This window comes from Prionailurus viverrinus, chromosome F1 (genome assembly GCF_022837055.1).
Source record: "Prionailurus viverrinus isolate Anna chromosome F1, UM_Priviv_1.0, whole genome shotgun sequence".
Lineage (NCBI taxonomy): Eukaryota > Metazoa > Chordata > Mammalia > Carnivora > Felidae > Prionailurus > Prionailurus viverrinus.
In genome coordinates, this window is record NC_062577.1 from 16,064,979 (window position 1) to 16,091,651 (window position 26,673).

Genomic DNA, 26,673 nt, shown 5'->3' on the forward strand with positions numbered 1-26,673 from the left:
TCATTTTACCTTTGGCTTCACTGCCACTGTGGTCTCCTGGCGGCATGGCTGCTGAGCCGCAGAATCTCCCCGCTCTCTCTCTGACCTGCGGTAACCCATTGGCTGGAGGGACGGCTGTGCTCTTTCCCAAACAAGCCGTGAACTTCCAGGCCTCTTGGTTTCTGCTCATTCTGTTCCCTTCCCTCTGGACTCTTTCTTCTCCCCTACCCTCTGCTCCTGCTCATCCTTCATAGGCCAGTTCCTGGGCCCCCACCTCTGGGAACCTCCCTGCAGACACTTACCTCCTGCTCACAGAGGGGCGCTTCCTCCTCTAGCCCCGCCCCCACGTGCCATCTCCCCACCACAAAACAAGCACCTAGATATGAGAGGGCTGTCTCCTTTTATATTTTTATATTTTCTCTCTTCTTGGTCCCCATTTGCTCCTTCTTTCATTTTGTCGTTCACATCCTTTGTAGCGTGTTCTTCAAATTTTAGAGAAGGGAGTAGGCTGTAAGTATAACAATGTTATCTCTTGCATTTTCCTTCCTTGTTGCCTTTCGTCCCTTCCTCTCCCTCTCTTTCTTTCTTTCCATACTTCCTCTGGTTTTCTGAGCCATTGTTTCAGCCTGTGATTTGCCGTGCTGCTAGACAATGAGGTCCTTGAGGGTGTCTTGTGTATCCCAACCTACACAGAACCTGGCCCTTTCCAAGGGCTCAAGAAATGTCTCTTCGTTTATTTAGTGATGATGAACCCTAGGGCCACCCACCAAACATGACGGGCTCAGGGAACTGGAAACCCTCCAGTTTAACCACAGGTTTGGAAGGTGCCTTGTGGGCATTAATTCTTGGCCATTCTTGGATACTCTGCCCAGCAGAGATACGTACGTTCGTAGCATTATCAGTTGGCTCACCCTCCAGGGTGTCAGCAGGAGCCGGATGACGTGCTCTGAAGGGGGCAGTGTGAGAGATTTTAATACAGAGACTACCTGTGAAGGCAGGATGCGGGGAAATCATAAGGATACGGTGCAGAATCCCAGGGTGATGGGGTGACATCACCTATAGACCTGAAGAGTCGACTGCAGGGAGCAGTCAACAGAACCCACAGGAAGAGAGTGCAGGAGAGGATGGAGAGGGCCACCAGAGGACAAAGCCGGCGGCCAGTAATGCCCTAGAGAGGGAGCAGGAAGAATGAGCACCCTGACCTCCCTTTCCTTCCTGGCTCTGCAGTCTCCCACCTGAGTGTGCTAGGTGTTGGGGCCAAGCACAGTCAGAGGAATGAAACCCACAGGGTCACAGAACACGGCGGAGGAGGGCACAGAGTGGATCCAGGAGCCCATGGGGGGAAGCCACGAGTTGGGTGGGAGGAGTGTCTCCACTTCATGATTCTCTTACACTAACAGGGGCGGTCAGCAGCCGCCCACCTGGCTATTGTGAGACTGTATCAAAGCCAATAGGGCACGAAGGGGGAGCGAGGCAAAATAATTTGATCTGTTGTGAATGTTTGTACCAGTAATCACCGGGACTCTTCCAAAGCTTGGAAACTACTTTGATAAGCCTTTTCATGTGACCTTGATGGAGGAAAATTCTCCGTTTCCAGAAGGAAATTCTGCTCACCTGTTCCTCTGGGCACTGGGACCGGGCTGTGAGCTGCATGCCCCTTGATTGTGGCGTTCCCGACCCATCTTTGGTGAACTACGCAAACTTCTCCTGCTCAGAGGGAACAGACTTTCTGAAGCGCTGTTCAATCTCCTGTGTCCCACCAGCCAAGCTCCAAGGTATTGTCAGCCAAGCAGGAACCGAACGCAAGTTCTCTTCAGCCTTTCACTCTTTGGGGGTTGTGTGGGGGGTCTTTCTTCCACCCTAGTACTCTTCCCATTTTCTCTGCTGTGCCACCCTCTCCTGATAACACCACCAAAGTCCCAAAGGGCAACGCTTTTCTTTGTCCCGATCACGTGGAAGGATGCTCTGTCTCAGGTCTCATTAATGAAAGACACTTAGACTTCCCTGTTTTTATTTGGTTGTATGTCCTCTGGAAACAAGCTGAGTAACAGTTGCCTGATCACATTAATAATTAAGAAACACTTTACGACGCACATTTTTTACTTAACATTTACAACCTTCCTCTGCGTTAGGTGCTTTTAGTTCTATTGTATAGGTAAGAACAGAGTTGCAGGAATCGCCCCTGGCTGTGCTGAAAGTAAGAGCTGAAGATGGGAGAGAGCCTGCTCTGACCCCACACTTACTCTTCACCTCTTCTCAGCCTTTGGTGTGCCTAACAAGGACCCAGGAGGCTTGTGACAAATGCAGCTTCCTGGGCCTAATGCTGCCAGAGCCTGATTTAGTAGGTCTGAGGTGGATTGGTGATGTTACTGTGGGAAGTTCATGGATTGCATTTGGAGGGACCATGAATGGCCCTGGGGCATAGAGTGTGGTGTTTATGTACAGAACTCTGCATCCAAACTACCCGAGTTCAAACCCTGTGTCTGCTGCTCTGGCAAGTTACCTGAACTCAATTTCCCCATCTACAAAGTAAGAGATAATGATGGTATCTATTTCAGTGGGTTGCTTCAGGTGTGAAGTTTATGCAAGTGTCGTAAAATGCTTTGAACAGTGCCTGGCATATAGCCCTCTCAAGGTGTCTTCTCTGATTATTATTATGCTTTCCACGATACTGCCACTAATATATTTTTGTTATTTGTAGTTGGGAAGGGAGGTAATGATTTGGCTGATAGCTATTCTTCCACTCTGGTCAGAAAATACTTACCTGACCTCCGTTCTGTGTAGGACATCACAGGAGATGCTCAGTGGGGGAAAGAGAGATAGCATGAACACTGGACCTGAGATGTTAGAGACGATTCTCAACAAAGAATTACGTGACTTCCTGAGAACACCGACAGCTTGACAGGTTTTTGTTCTTTTCTGCTGCACGTTGGTTTCCGGACTCTGCCCTGAGCATTCTGTGCTTTTCTTTCCTGGGGTCAGGACTGAACCCATGGCTGACTTGTCTTGAAGACGGGCTCTGGTCCCTCCCGGAAGCCTACTGCAAGTTGGAGTGTGACGCCCCCCCTGTAATCCCGAATGCCAGCCTGCTCTTGCCTCACTGCCTCCAGGGCAACCATGACGTGGGCTCCGTCTGTAGATACGAATGCAAACCAGGCTACTACGCCGAGCCGAGTGCCGAGGGTAAAGTCAGGAGGTAAGCTGGGTTGTTTCTGGGTCTTTGCAGTTCTCTCTGCCCTCGAACTTTCACTTGTAAATCCCAGACCATTGTTTTGGAAATAATATTAAAATCTTCCAGTTGTCCATTGCTTGTTGTGCTTGTTTTTCTGTATAATCTCTCTTTACCTGCACAGGTGTATTCTCCAGGCAGACAGATTGACCAGGTGTGCTTTCTGTAAAGATATTCTTTCCCATAGGAGTTCCCATCAGCCTCACTTAGGGGCTTTTTATTTAGTTGTTTGTTTGTTTATATTTTTTAGTTTTTAAATTTTTTAAAATGTTTATTTATTTTTGAGAGAGAGAGAGAGAGAGACAGACAGACAGACAGACAGAATCTGAAGCAGACCCCAGGCTCTGAACTGTCAGCACAGAGCCAGACGTGGGGCTCAAACTCACGAACCATGAGATCATGACCTGAGCTGAAGTCGGATGCTTAATAAAGTGAACCACCCAGGCACCCCCACCTTAGGTGCTTTTTAAAAGAATCTCTGCCCTGGGGGCGCCTGGGTGGCTCAGTCGGTTAAGCGTCTGACTTCGGCTCAGGTCATGATCTTACAGTTCATGAGTTCAAGCACTGCATTGGGCCCTGTGCTCACAGCGAGGAGCCTGCCTCAGATTCTCTGTCTCCCTCTCTCTCTGCCCCTCCCCGGCTCTGTCTCTCTCAAAAATGTTTTAAATAAACATTAAAAATAAATACATAAAAATATCTCTGCCCTAATTACTGTTTTCCTTGAAAGTAAGTGTTGGGAGCTTCCCAAGTGTTACGCGTGTCGCCCAAATCCAACTGTGGGCAGAACATCCTCTTCAGGACGGTTGGGAATTTATGATTGTGGCTCTAGGAGAAACTGCCTGGGCTGGTCCCCAGTCCAGACATTTATTACCTGTGTGATGCTGGGAAGGTTTCTTTCTCCGCCTCGGTCTTTCTCATCTGTAAAACAAAGACAGTAATAATAATACCTATCTGATAGGGCTTGTGTGGGGGCTAAATTAATTAATTAAGTAATTAAGCATAAGGTTTGGTAAATTTATTTTAAAAACATAAAACTCAATACATATTAGCCATTACTATCATTGTAGTCTGTCTGCCTTCTCCCTCCCGGGTTCTGTGTGCGCGCACACTCCTAGAACATTCCCAGACCTAGGGAAACTGGGAGCCTTTCTTCTGATCAGAAAGAACAAAAGCCTCGCGGCACCCTTTAAAAGGAAAGGCTCTGAGGAGAGTCCTGCTGGGCTTCAAATCCCTGTCAGCTCCCCTTTTTTTTCATCTGAGTAGCCTCAGGCAAGTTATGTAACTCTTTGGGTCTCCTTGGTAAGTTGAAGATAATGGCCACTTCAGTGTTGAGGTGAAGATGGCAGGAAATAATGCACCCCCCTCCCCTGCCTGCCTTGTGCCAATGGCTCAAAAAAGGGTTTCAGAAAAAGAAGGCTTTTCTGAACAAACAAAACAAACAAAAAGCTTTCAGAAAAAGGAAACTCCTTTCACTCTGTAACTAGTAGCTATACTTTCCCTATCATAAATTATGTGGTTTGGGGGAAAATCTAGTTTGTTTCTTACCCAGGACTTAATTAAAAGTCTCCCCATGGTAGGTATTTTTTTAAAGATGGATTTTTAAAAATATTTTTAAGAATGTTTTGCTTATTTTTGAGAGAGAGAGAGAAAGAGATGGGGGGTGGGGGAAGGGGCAGATAGAGAGGGGGACAGCGGATCCAAAGTGGGCTCCACGCTGACAGCAGTGAGCCAGATGTGGGGCTCAAACTCATGAACTGTGAGTTCAAGACCTGAGCCGAAGCCTGCCGCTTAACTGACTGAACCACCCAAGCGCCCAGGGATTTGTGTTTTGAACTAACAAGATCCCAGCTGTGGCATTACCAGTGAGGCCAAGGGATACAGGGTTTGCTTATAAGCTAGACTTCTTTAAGGGGACAGAAGAATATCAGGAAACTTACTCTCTGGCTCTCATTTGACCTTCACTAGTCAGTACTCAGCCATCTTTCTGTGGGGTGGATTGAGTCTGACTTTGTCCAGAGCCTTCCACTCCAGAGAAAGCCTGGGCTTCTACAGGCTTCTATGTGTGTGTGTGTGTGTGTGTGTGTGTGTGTGTGTGTGTGTGTGTGTGGGCGGTGGTGGGGAGAGGGGTTGAGGGGGCGGAGGGGCGGGGGGCAGGCAGGGAGCAAGTCAGGCGAGAGCCAGGCTGATGAGAATATGAATAATACTGATGAAAAATTCATTAAGAGGCAGCACTGGGTTCAGTGGACTCTGGCAGGTATAGTCAACAGTTTTTGACAACTGAAAACACATTTGCATGTGATTTTCATAGGATCTAGATCAATTTGCATAGGCACGCATTGACAGGCAGTGAGGACCTGGGCCACCTTCAAGTGGTATTACAACTCACCTGCAGGCTGCTGTTTTCTGGCTTCTTCCTTCTCTCTTCTTGCCTCCCTTTTCACAGACCTGCACCTGACTCAGGTATCTGCAGAACAGTGTGGAGAAGAATAATTGAGGGGGAGAGAAAATTCTCCAGACCAGGAGGAATTAAGGGTGGAGGGATTATTTCTAGCTCCCTCGGCCCATGGCTGAGCTTTGTGTTGAGACCGAGCCTTCCCCCTAGAACTTTGGGCTTTCTGCCTTAACCTGCACCTCTGACTCGGCCGGCTTTCCCAGTCCGGGCAGGGGCACACAAGGGCCATTTGTTGGCATAGCTCTTCTGGTTGAGAAACTGGAAGCTTGCAACATCGGCATCGGTTCTGGCATAAACATTTACATTCGCAAACACCGTGCTGAGGAAAGATTAAATTATTTACCCCACTGTGTAAACTGATTTAAATCTTAGTTTACACCTGTTTACATAGCAGGCGGTGGATTGGTAATCAGAAGTTTGCAAGCCGGGCGTAAATCACTGTCACTTACCGCTTCTGTTTACCCAACAAACTATGTCAGCCTTGTTCCTCGCTTGGTGGAAAAAGCCCAGAGTTGTACAAATGGGGCTCTAAACTTCTTTCTAGGACATGCGAGCAGGAGAAGAAATTGAAAAAAGTAAGCAGGGAGATCAATCCAGACAGAGTGGGCACAGGCTCATTATATGCGGTTCTGTGCTTAGTGGAAAAAACCCACTTGATGGCCAGATTCGCACCTGATTGTTTTCATGACTCTGAACAATGTACTCAATATCCGTGTGTCTCAATTTTTGCATCCATAATGTGAGGGGTAGTAATTTCTACCCAACAGCGCTGTTTTGAGGCTGAAAGTAGGTAATGCGCTGAAAGCATTTTATCAACTGCCATGTTCAGTGTAAGTACCAGGCATTGCTTTTTGTTCATTTCTTTTTAAAACAAGGAAACAACTACCAAAATATCAGCCAAGTACATTCCCTTGCTCTTAAGTCTGTTGAACGTTGTTTCAACACGAAAGGGAGACAGGCACTGGATCTGACTTTTCTCTTCAGATCGACCCATTTCAGTTGTGTCCCATTCAACTTGGAGGTGGCAGGGAGGGCATGGCACCGGCTGGCAGGTTCATCACGTGTGTGCTCTGTGCCGGTCTCCTGGCTGGGGCTGAGGAGACACGCGTGAGGAAGATCTGGGATCTGATCTCCGGGAACACGCAGCCTCCATGCCCTCCCCCTTTCATGTGCTTTATTTCTCCTTGAAGTACAGTAGAGAGGGAGACGCAGCCACAGGTGGGCACTTTCACCGGGCCCCTGAACTCCTAGCCCCTTCTTCCCAGGATTTGAGAGTGGCACCACCCGCACTGGATCTAGTCCCTGAGGACAGGCAAATGCAATAGCTTAAGCCTGAGTCAAAGACTCTGACCCTGAAGTCATGGCTGGAGTCAGCATCACCCAAGCCCGATGGCGTCCCCAGAGGGAGATTGAGAAGGAGGGTAAATGGATGTTGGGGAAGGAAAAAATTCAATAAAACAAAAATAAACATCTATATGATGGTAGAGCCATATCCTGAAATAGCCTGCTATCATCAAAGATGTTTGGGAGAATATTAAAGACGTGGGAAAACATTCACAATACAATGATAAGTGGGTAAAAGCAGGAAAGTAATTGTTATAATCAATGATATGATCTCTATTTTCCATATTAAAATTATATTTTATCACTTCCTTAATAGCTGGAAATGATTATGATACTTGTAATTATAACCTCTAGCTAGTAGGTTCATAGGGAATATCTTTTCTTTTTCTTTTTTTATTTATATATATTTGCTAAGTTTTCTAGATTTTCTAATGAGGTAAATGGATAAACGGTTTAAAAACTGAAATAACGAAGTGAGCTATTAAGAGTAGATTATAGCAATTTGTGGAGGCAGAGAGTGATAAAAGGAAAACTAGGCAGATCTTTCTACATAGGCAAACCCAGGAGAGACCAGCACCCCAAGAAGCAGGAGGAAAGGTCCGTGACCTTTCCACCACGTGCCCAAATCTTTCTACGTTTTTTGAGGACAAGCACTGTCTTTATTCTTGAAGGCCACTTCATACCTTTTCTCATCCAGTCCTGACACCTCTTCCCTAACTTCCCGTGTATCACTTCATTCCCCAAAGTGAAGAGTCTGCTCACAGGTGTGCAAGCTCATCCTCACCCCAAACAAACTCTCCCCCTCCCTACCGTCTAAAATGCAGTTCATCACCTTGGTTCTGGACCCCATCTCCCTCCTCAGAGATTTCCCTCAACACATTTCCCCTTTTCTCTCCTGCGTCTGAGGCTTCCCTCTTCCTCTTGCCCGGTTACTTCTCTTTCGTCGTGCTCAGGTTTCGCCCATGTTACAGCACAAATGAGCAAAGCCTTTTCTTGATCCCATGCTCCCATCCTGGCTACCGTTCTTTCTTTCTCTGTCCCTTTTACACTGAAACTTGTGGTAAGAGTTGTTTGTCTTCACTCTCTCATTCTTGCCCTCTTTTCTGTCCTCCACACCTACATTCACATTTTTACTTTCATCTCTTCGCTAGATCTGGGCCTGCCACGGATCTTTCTACTGCCAAATGCAGTGACTCTTCTTGGACCTCAGGTTACTTGAGAATATTTGGCTTGTGTTGGGGTCACCGTGAGAGAGGATGGACCCTCCCACCCGTAATTTGGTGTGGATGGTGAAACTAATGATACCACACACAGACCAAGAGAACATGAAAAGGTTTATGACTCACAAAATGAGGTCTTCTGGGACGAGAAGGAGAGGATCCCAGGTTGACCTTCAAATGGCTGGAGACACAAAGGCAAAGAGAGAGCCTGGGGTTTTGTGGTGCTTAGGGAGTGGGGCTTATGCCAGGGCTTATGTTCATGTGAACAGAACCTGTGTGGCTTGAACTTTCTGCTGAGGCCAAAAGAGGACGCACGCACCTTTCTGACAGGCTTGCTCCATGAGGGAGGCGGTGGGGCTTGGAAGCTCTTGGCAAACATGAAAAATGGAGTCAGGCTCTTTATTGCAGCATTGTTGGCTACACCCTGCTTGAAACTTCTTCCTTTATTCTGTTCTGTTTCACTCCCTGATTTTCCTTCTTCTCTGTCTCTTCTCAATTTTATTTTCTAGCTTCCCCCCTCTGCCCGTTCCTTCAGTGTCGGTGTTTCTCTGAGCTCACTTTTCTCTCTTGCTCTGCACACTTGTCTGGGATGGAGCTCATTGACCGCATAGCCTTGACTATCATCCACACGCTAATGCTTCCTAAACCCATACCTGCCACTCTAGTCTCTTCCATTAACGGCCATAAGTACCATTAGAACCACTGCTCATGGATGCAGCCACTTGGATATCCCATCTGTACTTCAAACTCTTACTATATAAAACAGAGCCTCTTATAATCTCTCAAATCTTAATGTTCTTCTGTGTTCCATGCGATTCATCAGGCCAAGAACTTACACATAATTTGAGACTCTTCGGTGTCCTTCACCCCCAATCAAATCAGTCATCAACTTCCATCTAGTGTCATCTTACTGACTCTCAAATATGCCCGTTTCTCCCCATCCCTGCTGCCACTTCCCTGTAACAGGCCACTATCTTTTTCCACTTCTCAACTGGTCTTTCTGGCTCTAGTCTCTCTCCCTTCAATACATTTATCACTCGGCAGCAAAAGTGATCTTCAGAAGACTCAACTCCATTTGTAGTTTTTCCCCATGTGAAACTGAATGGACAGCCTTTCTGCCATTTCACTAGGGAAAAAAAAAATCGTAAACTTAAAATAGTTTCAAGGTCTTGTATAGTCTAGCTGGGCTTTGCTTACTCCTCTAGGCTCATTGCTTAATCTCTTTCCTGGGAGACCACTTCCCTCCCAACAGTTACACACAACACCTTCTGTAGTGTAGGTTCTCATGCCACTGGATTTATTTTACTTCCTCACATAAGCCTTGGCTAACACGCCTCTGGGTCAGAGCTCTCCCGACAAGGATCTTGGCCTTAGCTGACTCTTACTCTCCGATTTTCAGCATAGGTGTGGTTTTACCTAGGAAGACAATCAGATCTCCCATCTGTAAGAAGTGCCCTTCCCATGGGTCGCACTGCACGCAGAAATCTTCTGGCAACATCATTTATCTCGCTGAGTAGAAGTTGTCAGGTACTTGTCTGTATTCTCCAATAGACCATAAATATTTGTTTAGCTCTGTGTGCCCAATGGTTACTACATTTATTGGTAGGCACTCGATAAATACTTTATGAATGGATGGAAATGCATTTATTAGAAAAATCTTGATAGGAATTTGGGGTTAAGTTTGAGGCTAAAAATGGCAAAGGAAAGGGGGGGGCGGTTTCTTAGGAGGGAGTGGAGATCTCTATTTCAAAAACTTTAGAGTAGAAGAACTCTAAAAACATATGTGTATGTTTTTCTTCTAGCATTTGTCTCAGTAACATGGGAGGAACAGTCTTCCACAAAGACAGTTTACTTTTATTTATTCAACACACATGTAAACTTGATTAACACAACTCAGTACGAGTTGTTAGTCACACAAAAGGATTAGATCTCTCAACAAGCTCCCCAGAACAACAGTGCTCTTACCTGACCGCATGTTCGACTCATCTGGGGAGACTGAAAAAATGTTAATGTTCAGCTCCTACCCCACACCAATTACATCAGAATCCCTGCAAGTGGGACCCAGGCATTAGTGTTTTGCAAAGCTTCCCAAGTCACTTCAGTCTGCGGCCAAAATCAAGAAGCACGGCCCTAGTGGAGTCTTTGTTTCTTTAAGAACAGTATCAGTCATGGGATTTGGACTTGCCTAAAAATATCCAGAGTAATGTTTTCTTTTTTCAAAAGTAGTGTCACAGCACTTTTGCACGCCAGATTTTTACATGTCTCTTTGAGGCTTATTTGTTTTTGGAGTTAGTCAAAAAAATACAAACAATTGTAGCTCCAAAGAAATTGTTAAATTTAAGTAGTTTCACGAGTTCTTTCTTACTGACATTTTACAACACACACACAGGCTCCTTGAAACCTCTTCCTTTTTCTCCCAAGCAATTTACTTGCACATATACGTCATTATTCATCACGCCTTTATTGTTTCATTCACTTGACTTCCCAGAAAGCTGAAATAAATGTGTTTGACTTCTATTTTATCAAAAAGACCATATTATATTCCCCCTTATCTTTCACTCCCATGGTTACCTTGTTCTCATTTAGGTGTTATCTTTATGTGTGAAGTTTAGGTTAACCTCATTAGGGCCCATAATTAATTTCACTTCGAAATTATTCCAACCTTCTAACTTTACTTAGACAGCCTCTCCCTCTATAAGCCATTCATCAAGATGCCAAGTGAAGTGGGCTGTAGTCGTCAGATCTTCCTCAGCCTGATTGTAAACAGCTATACTTTCTGACAGTCACCCGTGGTATCAGTTTTTCCAAAGAACATCAATCTAGCTGAGTTCTATAAGCACAAACGTAGGTCAAAACTGTGATACATTGGCCTCACACTATGACTCGTTAGTGTTTAACAGATATTTGGTTGGTATACCTCCTCAGTGGAGTTTGTCTCTTCTAACTTGGGGGGAGGGCTTGGGATGGCCTGGGACTGGTAGACATGTGGACTTTAGCCATCTCTACACATAGAAAGATCATTTGGTATGGAAGAGAGTTAAAAAGCCTAAGGCCTTGGCTCCATTCTGTTGGGTTGATGATATAATAAGATGATCATATAATATATTATGATATAGTAATGCAGACCTTGATATATGGTAATAGTAATATGGGTCGATAGATTATTATCCTCCAGACAGATGAGGAAACTGAGACTCAGAGTATTATTAGTAGCCTTCCCATAATCACTCAGCCGATATATGGTGTTAAGTCATTCTGACTCCAAAGCCCGTGCTCTTGGCTAACAAGACTTTCAATATTGAGCAAATTACTACATATCTCTGGGCCTTTTTTCCCCACGTCTGTAAAATACAGGAAAATCTTGAGTGACTTCCAGCTCCAACAGCCTGTATTTCATTTTCCATCTCAGTAGAATCAATGAGAAGAGTAAAGCACTTTGGCATAACACCATTGAGAGAAGTGATACGTGACAATTTATGGCCACCAGCAAAAACACAGAGAAGCAGTGATGTGTTAGTGTACAGGCATCATCTTAGTGGGCAATACTTACAGTAATACTTGGAGAACTTCTGGTCCGAGCCAAGGGTCAAGGTTTCATTCTCTTCTAATTGATAGGTTCTGATGGATTGTTCTCCATTCACACCTAGGAGGATTGGTTCTTCTTTGAAGACAAAATATGGGTACATTTTTAAGATCTCTAGAATTGACTTTAAAGATTAGTACTTCCCGGGGCGCCTGGGTGGCTTGGTCGGTTATGCGTCCGACTTCAGCCCAGGTCATGATCTCACGGTCCGTGAGTTCAAGCCCCGTGTCGGGCTCTGTGCTGACAGCTCAGAGCCTGGAGCCTGTTTCAGATTCTGTGTCTCCCTCTCTCTCTGCCCCTCCCCTGTTCATGCTCTGTCTCTGTCTCAAAAAATAAATAAACGTTAAAAAAAAAATTAAAAAAAAAAAGATTAGTACTTCCCTAAACCTTCCCTAACGAGGAAAATTTAGTTAAAATGCTAAGCAGGCTTTCCTTCATCCAAGATCTATCTCTTGGCTTAGTGGTTAAGTACACAGGTTCTGGGATTAGTGAGATCTAAGTGTGAATCCTAACTCTGCCATTTATTAGCTCTTAGACCTTGGGCAGGTCACTGGTCTATATTGAACATCGCTGTTTTTACTTATAAAATGGATTTTAGGAAATAAGAATACGTATAGATTCTTATAAGGATTAAATTGGGTAATGGCTGTAAAGAACTGAGCACAGTTCTTAGTCATTGAAGCTTTAGGTCAGCAAAAGCCGGTATTTTAGCATCATCATTATCATCATCATCAGGTTAATTCCCCTTGCAAAATAACCCTTGCTTTTGGTGTGTTTAACATGTAAACTCTTTCTTTAACAAAGAATGCACTCAGCTACATTTTTATCAGTGGCTGTTGTCTCCCACCTATGGTTGGTGCCCTATGCTCCCGAAAAACAACATGGAGACCAGGAAGACTGAAGCTGGTCTTCCAATTAGGAGGTACAGGTCTTCAGTTACCGGGGCCAGTGGGAGAGTGCATTTCCTCTGCCTATAAGACACATACATACACACACACACACACACACACACACACACACACACACACACATATCAAAACAGAAAGTTCATTAAATTAAAAAAATATGTATGCAGTTTCCTCCCCCAATCAGAACTCTCTCTAAATGCTTCATCTCATCCTGCTGTCAACTCAGTGAGTTATCCAAATACTACAGTGGCTTCCAGTAGACCATGAAAAGGAAAAAGGGGGATGTGGGGAGAAAGAAATGGAAATGAAATAGTAAGATAGAGCTAGACATACTTCAAAAATTGGGGCCAACAAATAAGGTCAGGCTGGTCTGGGAGGAGAAAAGAAGGGCATGTCCTGGAGATGTTACCTAGATTTTGAGACCCTTTTGATCTTTTTGAACTGTGACTTGAATCTCTGAGGTTCAACTGATTTTATCGTACCATAGGAAGCGAAAGGAAGACTTGGCTAATGTAATGGAGATGTGTAGTGAAGGTAAATGTGTGAAATTCCTTAAATATCCTGGATTTGCAATTTAAAAAAATCAGGAAAATCATCTATGTAATTTTTAAACTCTGTGTCATGACATTGTGCATAGGCACATATGAATACTATGTATATCTAGGACCGGACACATGTGTTTTCTGTGATTTGCCAGTTAAGGGACAGGACACGCTATAATCTCTGGGTACACTCCTGCATCTGGGAGAAATGGAAATTTGTTTTCTTTCCATTAAGACATTGTCTGGCTTTATAATTAGTGTTTATAGTAAATACATTCAAAGTTTATCCTTGGAATCCTCAATTCTCTTGCCATTGTAGGATAATGTGAGCTTTAGGCTAATCTATTGCAGCCTCTTTTGGCATCAGAGTGACTAAGCCTCTCCTCCAAGCCTTGGCCACTCAAATGCACACCCGCATGCAGGCCAGCTCGCTGCTGCGGGCTGCACGGGGCTCCAGCCATTGGCGTGCAGGCCTTCTCGTCAAATACAGCATTTGCTGAACTCATAAATTTCCCTGTGACCTTCAATCTCAAGCTAGGGAGCATCTGATTGCAAAACTGTCCTTCCTCTTTTGATTTGATATTACACTGACTGCTGATTTCTCTATTAATCAGGAAGAATATTTAAAATCTTATATGAGTAAGCACTGGATTATTTTATATATGATATATATATATAACATACACATATACATATATGTATATGTATACATAACATACTCATCATCATATAACTCATATGAGTAAGCACTGGATTATTTTATATATGTTATATATATATCACATATACATATATGTATATGTATATGTAACATACATATACACACACACATATACACACATACTCTGTACACACACACGCATGCGCATACACACGCATACACATATATACACCAATAGGAGTTTCTTCGACCCATACTTTCTCTCCCTGATGCATTTTCTTTGCTTCTTTTTCCCCCTACCTCATCCTCTGTCTCAGTCTCCTATTAATCCCTTCTTTAGCCTAGTGGGTGAACAGGTTGATTGTGACCTTCTTTTGGTGTCTAGTGATGGGGTCAGGTTAAGCCAAACTGATTTACAGACTGTCTCCTGAAGGATTCTGGGAGGGACAAAAATCTGCACAACTGAGTAGGGTGGAAAGCCTGTGTAGAATGTTAACACAGAACACTCATCACATACACAGGGAGAGAGAAAAAGAGGGATGGACTGAGGAGTGTGGCTGAGTAGATCTTTTGGTCATCGGAGCTAGTAATTTCTGCTGTTCACTGAGCATTGCATGTGCCATTCATTGTACTACATACTTTATATACACTAACTTATATGAACTTCTTTTTTTAAACATTTATTCATTTTTGAGCGACAGAGAGAGAGCACAAGCAGAGGAGGGGCACAGAGAGAGAGGGAAACACAGGATCCGAAGCTGGCTCCAGGCTCCGAGCCATCAGCACAGACCCCGATGCGGGGCTTGAGCTCAGGAACCGTGAGATCATGACCTGGGCCGAAGTGGGATGCTAAACCAACTTATATAAACTTCTAATAATCTTGTAAAGAAGCTGGTATTAAACCCTGTTTTCAGATTGGAAAACTGAGACAAGAAAGCTAAATAATGTTTTAAAAGCCAGAGATTTATTTGGAGCCACACCTGGAGTTCAAGCATTAGTCTCCTGATTCCAAGTCACCTGCTCTTCACCACTTGGCCACACCATATTCCTGATGGTAATTCACCCAGTGCAGCCACTAAAAGCCTACTGAAGTCCCCTGGGACCTCTGACTCTTCCTCTTTAGTCAGGGAAGGTTTGAAGGAGAATGTTAACCAGCCTTTTCATTCTAGCCCACATCAGAAGGGTGAGCTGTCTGGAGCACTGTGAATGTGGGATTCCCCTGTGTGAATTCCAAAGTCCTTAGGCATATCACAACCTTCCAGAAGTTCTCAGAACTTAGTGGGCTCAGATTTTATCATTCCTATGACTTCTGGACAAGGAGCTACAATGATATGCAGTGATTGAAGAGTTAGTTCCAAGGTGAGTGTGGGGATGTGTGTTTCTACTGTGAGCACTTCCCTTTTTTCTAAGTTTATTTATTTATCTGAGAGAGAGAGAGAGAGAGAGAGAGAGAGAGAGAGAGAGAGAGAGAACGCACACGTGCAAGCTGGGGACAGGCAGAGAAAGGGAGAGAGAGGGGGAGAGAGAATCCCAAGCAGGCTCCGTGCTGTCAGTGCAGAGCTCGACGCGGGGCTTCATCTCACAACCGTGAGATCTCGACCTGAGCAGAGATCAAGAGTTGGAAATTTAACTTGACTGAGCCACCCAGGTGCCCCTACTGTGAGCACTTTCTATGTGGCCTGTCTGTGACCTGGGCTGACCGGGAACAGAGATCTAGCAATACCTGAAGGAATTCATACACTGAACACTTTGTGAAGATAGACAAAAGAGTTCTTGCAGTGAGAGAACCTGCCCTCTGATATTGAATTCAGACAGTTTGGGGCCCTTTTTGGCCAGAGTTTTGTCCTACCTTCCCTCCCCCAGGTGCTTCTCTTGCCTTGCCTCTTCCGGAACACAAGATAGAGCAAGATAAAGCTGAACATACTTCAGAAATCAGGGTGGGCGCACGTGCATATGTGCACACTTTTCCCATTTATACTTTTGGCCAAGGCTTCACACACACTCCACCTTTCACACCTCTGGGTTCTTTCACGCAGCATTCTTCTGGCAGGTATGCCCTTGTCTCCTTCCCTGTCTAATGAACCCATCTCAAAGTGTTTCTTTCCTGATATCCTTCATGTCCCCAAGCAGTGCTGGTGGCTCCCTCTCCGGGCCCCCCATAGGTCGGTACTCTGGTTCTACAACTATTCCGGTATCTGTATCTGCAACTGCAGGGCTTTCTGTAATGCATGGGCACATACTAGATGCTCAGTGAATACTTGTTGAGTGGATGTATGAATAGACAAATAAGTGAATGATGGAAGATGGTGAAGGCAAGAGATCCCTGTTTAATAGTTTTTGTCTTGGACCCAGTTCACTCCAGCATTTCAGTGTAATTACCAGGTCTGCAAATACACACGAAGGGAATGAGTATTAGAATTCTGCAGAATAATGTTAATTGCCATTGTACATGTTTGGGTTTAAATCACATGCATTAGAGAGGAACTTCAGAATGTGTTAAAATCTGGGGGTAACCTGAGAAGATTCAGTAGGAAGGTAACCCTGTTAACTATATGGAGAATGACGTGAGGGGCCAAGGGACTCGTGCAAAAGAGATTAAGTGGGAGCTATTGGACTTAAAAGGAGAGAGGCTGAGGGTTGGACAACCAAGGCCGGCACAGTAAGAGGTAGAGAAGGACCTCGACCTTGAGTTAGGTGTTCAGACCGGGGGCAGGGCATTGTTGCATCTGCAGATTTGGAGACCTAAGATTTAGTAGCAGAAAGTCCAAAGATAGAAGTGAGGGGTTGGGGGGCACCTGGGTGGCTCAGTCGGTTAAGCATCTGACTCTTGATTTCAGCTCAGGTCATGATCTCCTCCTTGTGTTGGCTCTGTGCCAAAGCGTGGAGTCGGCTTGGAATTCTCTCTCTTTCTGCCCCTCCCCTGGTCACACACACATTGTCTCTCTCTCTCTCAAAATAAACATTTTTTAAAAAAGGAAGTGAGGGGTGGGGCTTCCAAGTAGAACTGTACCTACTTTTAGGACTTAGCTCATTCAGAGAGGCTCTATTTTACATGGAAAAAGAGCTCTGTAAGGGGCATTTTTATGAGTCAGGGAAGAAGGAAAAACCAAAGCCAATGTGTCTGGTGGGATGGTCCTGCTGATGCTATTTCTAGTCCGGTACAGTAGACTGGGGCTAAACATCAGCAGGCCTGCTGTAGAGAGGCCGGAATCACCCATGGGCCATGGACTGCCCGTGACTGCTCTTCATCTAGGATATTGGCTTGAGAAACCAGGTCTGCAGTTGGTTAAGAGCTGGTATGGAGTTCGGAAGTGCTGATGGTTCTCTCCGGGGTGGGGCTAGAACACTGTCTTTTAACATAGTCTGGAGCAGAACTTCTCAAACCTGAATGAGCACAGGAATCACTTGGGGATCTGGTTGAAATGCAGACTCTGATTGAGTCGGCCTTGGGTGGAGCCTGGGATTCATCATTGCTACCAGACTCCCAGGTGATTCTAGTGCTACCGTGCTGGGAACCACATTTTAAGTGGCAGGGGGCTAAACTCTATTCTGAGCAAAGAGGCTTCGAATTTCAGTTCGAAAAAAGCTGCCTGTGTGTCACACAAAACACTTAACCAGTTAACGCTTCAGTTTCCTTATTTATGTAATAAAAATAATGGAGTTACTCCTTGCTTTTTGGGGATGTTCTATGTGGTAGGACTTGGTGACATGCAGTGCACTTGTACTAGGTAAAGGGAGGTACTTTATCTGCTCCTCGATTTCTAGGAATACTGGTGCTTCCCTGTTGTGACCTAGGCATTGCCATCAGATGGATCCCTTTTCTTCCATCAACCACTTAGATAACCCCAGTCAAGGTATCTTAGTTTTCTAAAACCTTACTTACCTTGTCTATAAAATAAACATTTATATGTTCATTGAACCCGTGTTTATTGGTGCCTGTTATGTACCAGACATTGTGCCGGCCACTGAAGATATGATGGTAAATAAGGTCTTACTCTTACCAAGCTTACATTCCAGTGGGGGTGACAGGAAACAAATTCATAAAACCAAAAAAAAAAAATTACAGAGCATGCCATCTTTGAAAGATAGGTGCTTTGTTTAAAAACGGAAAATAATAAAGGTGTAAAATAAGGTTGCTCTGGGGTGGCAAAAATTATTTTTAGATACGAAAAAGAGCCACTCAGAAAAGCAAAAGGAGAAACACAAGCAGGGAGAATTTCCTTTGGTAGGAAAGAACTTGGTTGTGCTTGGGATTCTAAGTCCAATGTGGACAAAGTACATTAAAGAAGGTGAATGGGGTAGGATGAGGTCAGAGAGAGTGGGGCCAGATCATGCAGGGCCTTGTGAGTAAGAATTGAGAAAGTTTGGATTTTTTTTTTCCATGCAAGAGGAGGCAACTGAAATGTTCTAAGCAAGAAAATGACATGATGTAATGTATTTATTTATTTTATAAAATATCTCGCCGACCGGTGTCTGCCAACTGGATAGAAAGGAATCCAGAGGAGAGAAGTGGGGTGTCCAGTAAGGAAGTGAGGGGTGGAAACTTGGGCTAGCGCTCATAACAGTGGAGATGCAAGAGGTATGGGGACAGATTCCACTGATATTTGGGAGGAGAATCTGAGAGGACTTGCTGATGGATTGAATAAGATCAGATGGGGGCTTGGAGAAAAGGTAATATTGAGAGACAGAGTAGAATCAAGGATGTGTTTTAAGTTTCAAATTTGAGCAACAGGATAGATGATGATGGGGGTGTCATTGAGGAAAAGAATGCGGGAAGATAAAGGAATGAAGAACTCACATAACAATCGTCCTTATCACACCGGGTGGGTTTGAGGATCGAATGATATAGATATATATTCTTCTGCACAATCCCGAACACTTCAGTGCGCAATATTTTATTGGTTTTCTGTTATTGTTATTATTCATGAGGGACTACCCACTGGAGGCACCGGATGCCCTTGATGGGTAAAGACATGATAATTCTCTCGGACTCAACAAGCATCCTTTCAAAAGTAAATATTACTTTTGAAAACCCTGCAGTGGTGATAGAAGGATGGGGTAGGGTAGACTCATGTGTGCCTCCAGCAACATCAGTCAAACTTTCAGCCAAGTTTTGATTACAAGATCTTTATTTCTGGCAGTGGAGTAAGAAGCAGAAAGAGCCCAGCTGGATTTTCAGCACTCGGTGGATGCCACAAGTTCTGGAAATTGGAAAAAGCATCTTCTAACTTGGAAATTGTGGTGATTTGTCTCGAGTACTTAGAAGGAAAATAGATACAAACCTGCCCCCTACCCCCAACTCCTCATGATACCATTTCCAGAGTAAGTTGTCTGGCTGTAGCTGTTTCTGTTTGGTCTTTGCTAAGCGTCCAGCCTTTTTCACCAGGGTTGTTAGGTAGGTGATTTTGCTCTCTGATTTCTACAGGCAAGGTTAATTTTTGCTATTGGAAATTAACGTCGGTTTTAGTAGTTTGCCAACCTGGCTACATAGGAAGACTGCTGGCCCATTAAAAAAAATACAGAGTGCTAGGCCAGTCCCAGGGTACTTGATTTAGTAAGCCTGTCAATCTAGGTCTTTAAAATGTCTCCATGATTGGCCTACAAATGTCATTTGGAAACCACTGGTCTGAGGATCGGCGTTATATTATGATTTGAAAACTCCAGATTCTGTTCTCTTTTGCCAGTGAATTGCTTGCAATGTGGCATTGGGCAAGTCTCTTCATGGTTCCTAATGTGATAGTTTAGCCTCTTTTACTCCACTGGAATGAAAAAAATATAGCAGATAGTCAGTGAGTAGAATGTTTCATCTGAAGGACATTTGGACTGGACTATCAAAGAAGTCTTGGAAACCCTGTCCTGGTGAGGGTCTGCCTATGTGCATTGATCTAGTATCTAATGCCATCATTCTTTGAAACACAAACCTGTTCACTACATGATTTCAAAGTACCTCTTGACTCTTGATTCATAACACTTTATGTGAACGAGTTGAACCACTGTGAATAACCAATTTTTTTTCATTAATGATTTTAAAAGGCTCAGAGGTCATTTCTCAACACTAAACTTAGCAGAGGGATCTGTGGCACCCCTGGAGATCAAAGTCTTGTCATTGCTATAGGCTGTAGTCCCCTTCAAGGGCCCTATGTGGAAACAGATTTCTTGGAACTGGAAGGAGTCGGGACACTGAATCTTTGCCACAATCACAGTCCCTTCTGGCCAGAACCAGCCCATGGCACTCAAGTGCCAGGCTCCTTACTATGGGATCTCAAGGTTAGTGCCACAAACAGGGATTGACAGCATTGACATGGAGCTAGTGAGACAGTGCTTGCTATTGGGCCTTGAGGAATTGACCAATCAAATGTGTTGTGAGAAGTCTGAGTGTAGAACCTGAAGTATGTCATCTGAGAGAGTGCCAGGCAGAAGCTGTGAGAGGTGTGTGGAAAAATGACCATAATAGGCCATCCCCATACAAGGGAGAAGAAACAAGGAAGGAGAATCCATGAGGTTAAGGGGGCATAGGGACCCCTGTATAAATGAAATGCTATTTCCTAGGAAATCAGGTATCTCTCCCAACCTCCTTTCACTCCTGCCTGTAGTACCTCTGATGGAGTCCAGGGATACCAGTGAGAACTACCTTCCAGCATTCTCCCTCTCTAAATTTTAGTGATATTACTGGTAGTTTGGAGTGCAGGGCCTGTCACATTGTTCAGGTACCACCGACAGTGCCCAAGGCACTCTTCCCCATGCAAGTTTGATCTATCTACCTTCATCCCTGAGGTTACTAAACTGGCAAGGAAGTATATGAAATTGGCATTCTTGAATGGCTCTCCACTCTGGGCAGGAAAAGGGAGGACTATTTCCATGTTGAAGACTTCCAACCAATTCAGAGAAAAATACCACATGAAGTCAAAATATTATCATCTTGGCCAAGCAAGGGTTTTCCTTTATAGCCATGCTGACATGCAAGGTTTTACAGCCTTGCCTCTCCCCTGGTGTCGGTGGTATTGCCTGCTCTCTCCAGCTGGAGGATGTCAGTTCAGCAGAGGTAGAGGAAGGATCTCATCTGCGGGAGGTGGTAGAAAGAAGAGAGTCCCTGGGAGGATATAAACTCTGTAGTGTGAAAGAAGAGTAGACTCTCCAGTCTATAAGAGGGACAAAAAGGAGTTTAGTTATAACCAAAACAACTACAAACCTTTCATTGAAATTACATTTGGGAAAACATTTTTAAGTGGCATCGTTTTTTAAGGGAAAGAAGCCATATACGAACTAGTACATGGTATATGATTTCATTTACATAAAGTTTCAGAACAGGCAAAACTAATCTGAGCTGATGAAAAAGTCAGAATAGTGTGGGTTGCAGGGGTGTGGGAAGGTTTAACTGTAAGGAACACCAGGGGATTTCTGAGGAGCTGGAAATACTCTTTCTCTTGATCTGAGTGATTATTCAGGTATATTCACATGTAGAAATTCCTTGAGCTGTATACTAAGATTTGTGTAATATTTGATCTGTAATTTATTACTCCATACAGAAATTTAAAATGAATCTTCTTTTTTTGCCATACTCATAGATGTGGTATCAGGATAAAGGGCATCTGGGATATTCACTAAGATAGAGATTCTGTTAATATTCAAAGTGGGCTATAGAGCATAAAAGAAGCATTTAAACCTGACACAGTGGAAGGACCAGCCACAGGCTTTGGCAGAAGCTCACCTAGGTCCAGGTCCTAATATACCTTTTACTGTAGATCTTTGAGCTCGCTTTAAATCTCTCTCAGGGCCAGTTTCCTTCTCTGAAATGTGGATAATAGTCTATTTACCTTAACTGCCATTTGGAAGATTCAATGAAATTATATATATATACACACACACACACACACACACACATATATACATGTATTTACATGTATATACATATATGTATGTGTGTGTGTCTTGCCAAATACCTGAAATATAACTCATAAATAGTATTTATTATTAGCATATAGTAGATATATGTTCACATAAACCATGATGCTTCAGAATTCCAGTCATAAAATCAGATTTTTACTCTAATATTCCTGGGAATAAAAGTATGAATCTTAGTAACTATTTAACATCATAATAAATGGTGAAAAGCCAAAAGCTTTTCTCTAAGATAAGGAACAAGGCAAGGATTCCCACTCTTGCCACTTTCATCAATGTAGTTTTGGAACTCCTAACCATAGCAATTAGGCAAGAAAAGAAATAAAAGACATCCAGATGAGAAATAAACTAAAACTGTAACTATCTGTAGATGATATGATACTATATAGAGAAAACCCTAAAGACTCCATACACACACACACAAAATTTCAGAACTAATAAATGAACTCAGTGAAGTTGCATTTCTTAGTTCAGTGAAGAGCTAATAAATGAATTCAGTAAAATTGTTTCTAGGCACTAATAACAAATTACCACAGAAATTAAGAAAACAACCCCATCTACCAATGCATTGAAAAAAAAAATACCTAGGAATAAATATAGCCAAGGAGGTAAAAAGATGTGTGTACTAAGAACTCAAAGACATTGATGAAAGAAATTGAAGAAGACAAAAGTAAATGGAAAGATATTCCATACTTTTGGATTAGAAGAATTAATATTGTTAAAATATCCATAGTATTCAAAGCAATCTACAAATTCACTGCAATCTCTATTAAAATGCCAATAGTGTTTTTCACAGAACTAGAACAAGTAGTCCTAAAATTTGTATGGGGCCACAGAAGACCCTGAATAGTCAACGCAATCTTGAGAAAGAACAAAGCTGGAGGTATCACACTCCCTGATTTCAAACTATCCTGCAAAACTGTGGTAATCAAAACAATATAGTGTCGTTATAAAAACAGACATATCAATCAGTGGAACAGAATAGAGAGCCCAACGATAAACCCACACAAATATGGTCAATTAATTTACAATGAAGGAGCCAAGAATATTCTGTGGGAAAAGGGAAGTCTCTTTAATGAATGCTGTTGGGAAAAACTGGTCAGCCACATGCAAAACAATGAAACTAGACGACTGTCTCACACTCTACACAAAAATTGCCCCCAAATGGATCAAGGAATTAAATGTGAGACTTGAAACCATAAAACTCCTAGAAGAAAACATAGGAGATAAGCTCCTCAGCATTGGTCTCAGCATTGAATTTTTGGATTTGAGTCCAAAATCAAAGGCAACAACAGCAAAAATAAACAAGTGGGACTACACCAAACTAAAAAGCTTCTTCATAGCAAAGGAAACCAACAATCTAAAGAAAAGGCAACCTACTGAATGGGAGAAAATGTTTGCAAATCATATAATCAATAAGGGTTTAATACCCCAAATTTGTAAAGAACTCAAACAACTCAAGAGCAAAAAACCCCACGACCAACCCCATTAAAAATCGACATGTTTCCAAAGAAGACATACAGATGGCCAACAGGCACATGAAAAGATGTTCAAAATCATTAATCAGGGAAATACAAGTCAAAACCACAGGAAGATATCCTTTCAAATTTGTTAGAGTGGCTATTATCAAAAAGACAAGAAATAGCAAGTGTTGAAGAGGATGTGGAGAAAAGGGAACCCTCATACATTGTTGGTGTGAGTGTAAATTAGTGTAGCCACTATGGAAAATAGTATGGAGGAACCTCAGAAAATCAAGAATAAAACTACAAAGTGATCCAGCTATTTCATGTCTGGGTACTTATCAAAAAAAAAAAACGCACAAATTTGAAACGATACATGCCTCCCTATGTTCATTGCAGCATTATTTACAATAGCCAAGATATGGAAACAACCAAGTGTCAATCAGTGGATGAATAGATAAAGAAAATGTAGTGTATATATACAATGGGATACTACTCAGTCATTAAAAAGAAGGAAATCTTGGGTGACTCAGTCAGTTAAGTGTCCCAACTCCTGATTTTGGCTCAGGTCATGATCTCATTGTTCATGGGATCAAGCCCTGAGTTGGGCTCTGCACTGACAGAGTGGAGCCTGTTTGGGATTCTCTATCTCCCTCTCTCTCTGCCTCTTCTCCATGCATGTTCCCCCTGCCCTCAAAAATAAGTAAATAAACTTTTTTTTTTAAAAAAAGAAGGAAATCTTGCCATTTGTGACAACATGGATAGATCTTGAGGGTATTATGCTAAATGAAATAAGTTAGAGAAAGACAAATACCATATATTTCTCTTATTTGTGGAATCAAAAAACCCAAAACAAATGAACAAATGAAACAAAACTCATGGATACAGAGAACAGATGGATAGTTATCAGAGGGGAAGGGAGTTGGGAGTAAATGAAATGTATGAATGATGTCAATTGCATGGTAATAGATTGTAACTAGACTTACTGTGGTGATCATTTTGTAATGTATACAAATATACAAATATCAAATTATCATGTTGTATATCTGAAACTAACAAATTATATAACAATTCTACCTCAAAAACAAACAGGGGCACCTGGGTGACTCAGTTGGTTAAGCATCCAATTCCTGATACCCGCTCAGGTCATGATCTCACAGTTCGTTGGTTCAAGCCGCACATTGGGCTCTGTGCTGAAAGCACGGAGCCTGCTTGGGATTCTCTCTCTCCCTCACTCTCTGCCCTTCCCCCACTTGCTGTCTTTCTCTCCCTCTCTCTCAAAATAAATAAACATTAAAAAAATAGACTAAGGAATACTCCTTCACTTGTTTCTAGGAGGATATTGTTTAAATGTTTAAACTATTAAAATTCATTTAAATTATTTGAAATCAAATGCATTCTGTGCTGTAGGGATAATTACTTAACATTTCTGAGTCTGTTTCTTTATGAAATAGGAATACTAATACTATTTCACAACGAGTATTCTGATCACTCAGTGTTACCGTGTGTAATGTGCTCTGCAGTATGCCTAATACACTGTGAATTGGGGTTAAATTACTCAACTTGGAAAATACTTAACTAATGCCTAATGTAGCTAGATACTATTTAAGAATTATTCTTAGGAATTAAAAACAAGAACAAGATACAATCCTTGCCCTCAGGAAGTTTCCAATTCACTGGAAAAGAGACATGTACACATTTATAAAACAATGTGATAAATATTTTAGTAGTGTAATATTAGAATACCTGGGAAGCCCACAGGAGGCATTGTATAATAGTACGACAGTAATTAAAAGTTGTTGGTGTATTTGAATTTAACAAGAGGGTCACGACACTGTAAAATAATCATTTAGGGTTACCATATGGTTGAGTCAATGGCCAATGGATTATTTCTATCTTAGAATCACAAGCATGTAGCCAGAATCGTTCTTTTTTTTTTAATTTTTTTAAAATGTTTATTCATTTTTGAAAGACAGAGAGACACAGAGCACAAGCAGGGGTGGGGCAGAGAGAGAGAGAGGGAGACACAAAATCTGAAGCAGGCTCCAGGCTCTGAGCTGTCAGCACAGAGCCCGACTCAGGACTTGAACTCACGAACCACGAGATCATGACCTGAGCCGAAGTCAGACGCTCAACTGACTGAGCCATCCAGAATCATTCTGAATCAGAAGTGGATGCATTAAAACAGCAACATGGAAAACACCCTCAAATTGGCAGTGAGTCAGAAGGGGAATGGAATGGAATTCACCGTATCAAGACCCAGTTCTGTTGACTGCTGTCTACCCCAAAGCAGTCTCTCTGGTTGGAGGCCATGTTCATGCGCGAGAAGGAAGAGCAGTTGTTTCGGGCCCAGTGCTGAGTCGTGCCCCCTCTGAGAATCTGACAAAAGCTGTGAATTCTTTCCAAGGAAGTCATGGACTCGCAAACAAACAAAATGGCCATGGTAATCTCTAGTGAGATTCTTGCCCTTCAGAAGTTCAGGATAAGAGTTTTAAAAGAAACTGTTTTAGAAGAAAATCTGTATGCTGCATCTTCTCCCCTCTCCAGAGAACTAAGAAACAGTGGTAGCATTATCAGTTGTGTTACCGTATTAACACTGATGATCCCAAGTCACTTCTGGGTAGTCCACTGAGTTTGGCATAACTTTTTCTTCCCGTCATCCTACCTGGCGTCTCCCAGTGCACTTAGAAGTGAGACTTCTCAAGATGAAAGTCTTACATAGCACCCAAATGTAAACAGGTTAGACCCTGAAATGGTATTTATCAAGCTCTCTTGAGAGTAATATATCATATATTGCAAGCATACCTAGTTGTATGGTGTTTCGCTTTATTGTGCTCTGAAGACATTGCAGTTTTTTACAAATAGAAGCCTCATGGCAACACTGAGCAGGTCTATAGGCATCATTTTTCTGACAGCATTTACTCACCTTTTGTCTCTGTGTCATATCTTGGTAATTCTCACACTATCTTAGACTTTTTTTCATTAGTATTGTATTTGTCATGGTGATCTGTAATCAGCAATCTTTGATATTATTATTATAATCATTTTGGGGCACCATGACCCACACCTATATAAGGCAGCAAAGTTAACCGATAAATATCATGGGTGTTCTGACTACTTCACTGTCTGGCCATTCCCCTGTCCCTCTCCCTCTCCTTGAGCCTCTGAATACAGAGACACAATAAAACTAGAATTAGGCCAGTTAATAACCCCACAACGTTCTCTAAGTGTTTGGGTAAAAGGAAGAATCACATGTATCTCACTTTATTTTTATTTTTTTATTTAAAAAAATTTTTTAATGTTTGTTTTTGTAAGAGAGAGAGAGAGAGAGCACAAGTGGGAGAGGGGCAGAGAGAGACACACACACAGAATCCAAAGCAGGCTCCAGGCTCTGAG

The 26,673-nt window shown here is 42.8% G+C and overlaps 1 protein-coding gene across 3 annotated transcripts in view; it reads left to right on the plus strand.

Annotated features, from left to right (window-relative positions):
* Positions 1-26,673, plus strand: part of PAPPA2 (pappalysin 2) — a 272,063-nt gene that overhangs the window by 188,642 nt on the left and 56,748 nt on the right. For all 3 annotated transcript variants that reach the window (XM_047841337.1, XM_047841339.1, XM_047841338.1), the window contains 2 exons: positions 1,577-1,754; positions 2,962-3,175. In XM_047841337.1, the coding sequence (XP_047697293.1) occupies positions 1,577-1,754; positions 2,962-3,175 (392 nt within the window). The remainder of the gene's footprint in view (positions 1-1,576; positions 1,755-2,961; positions 3,176-26,673) is intronic.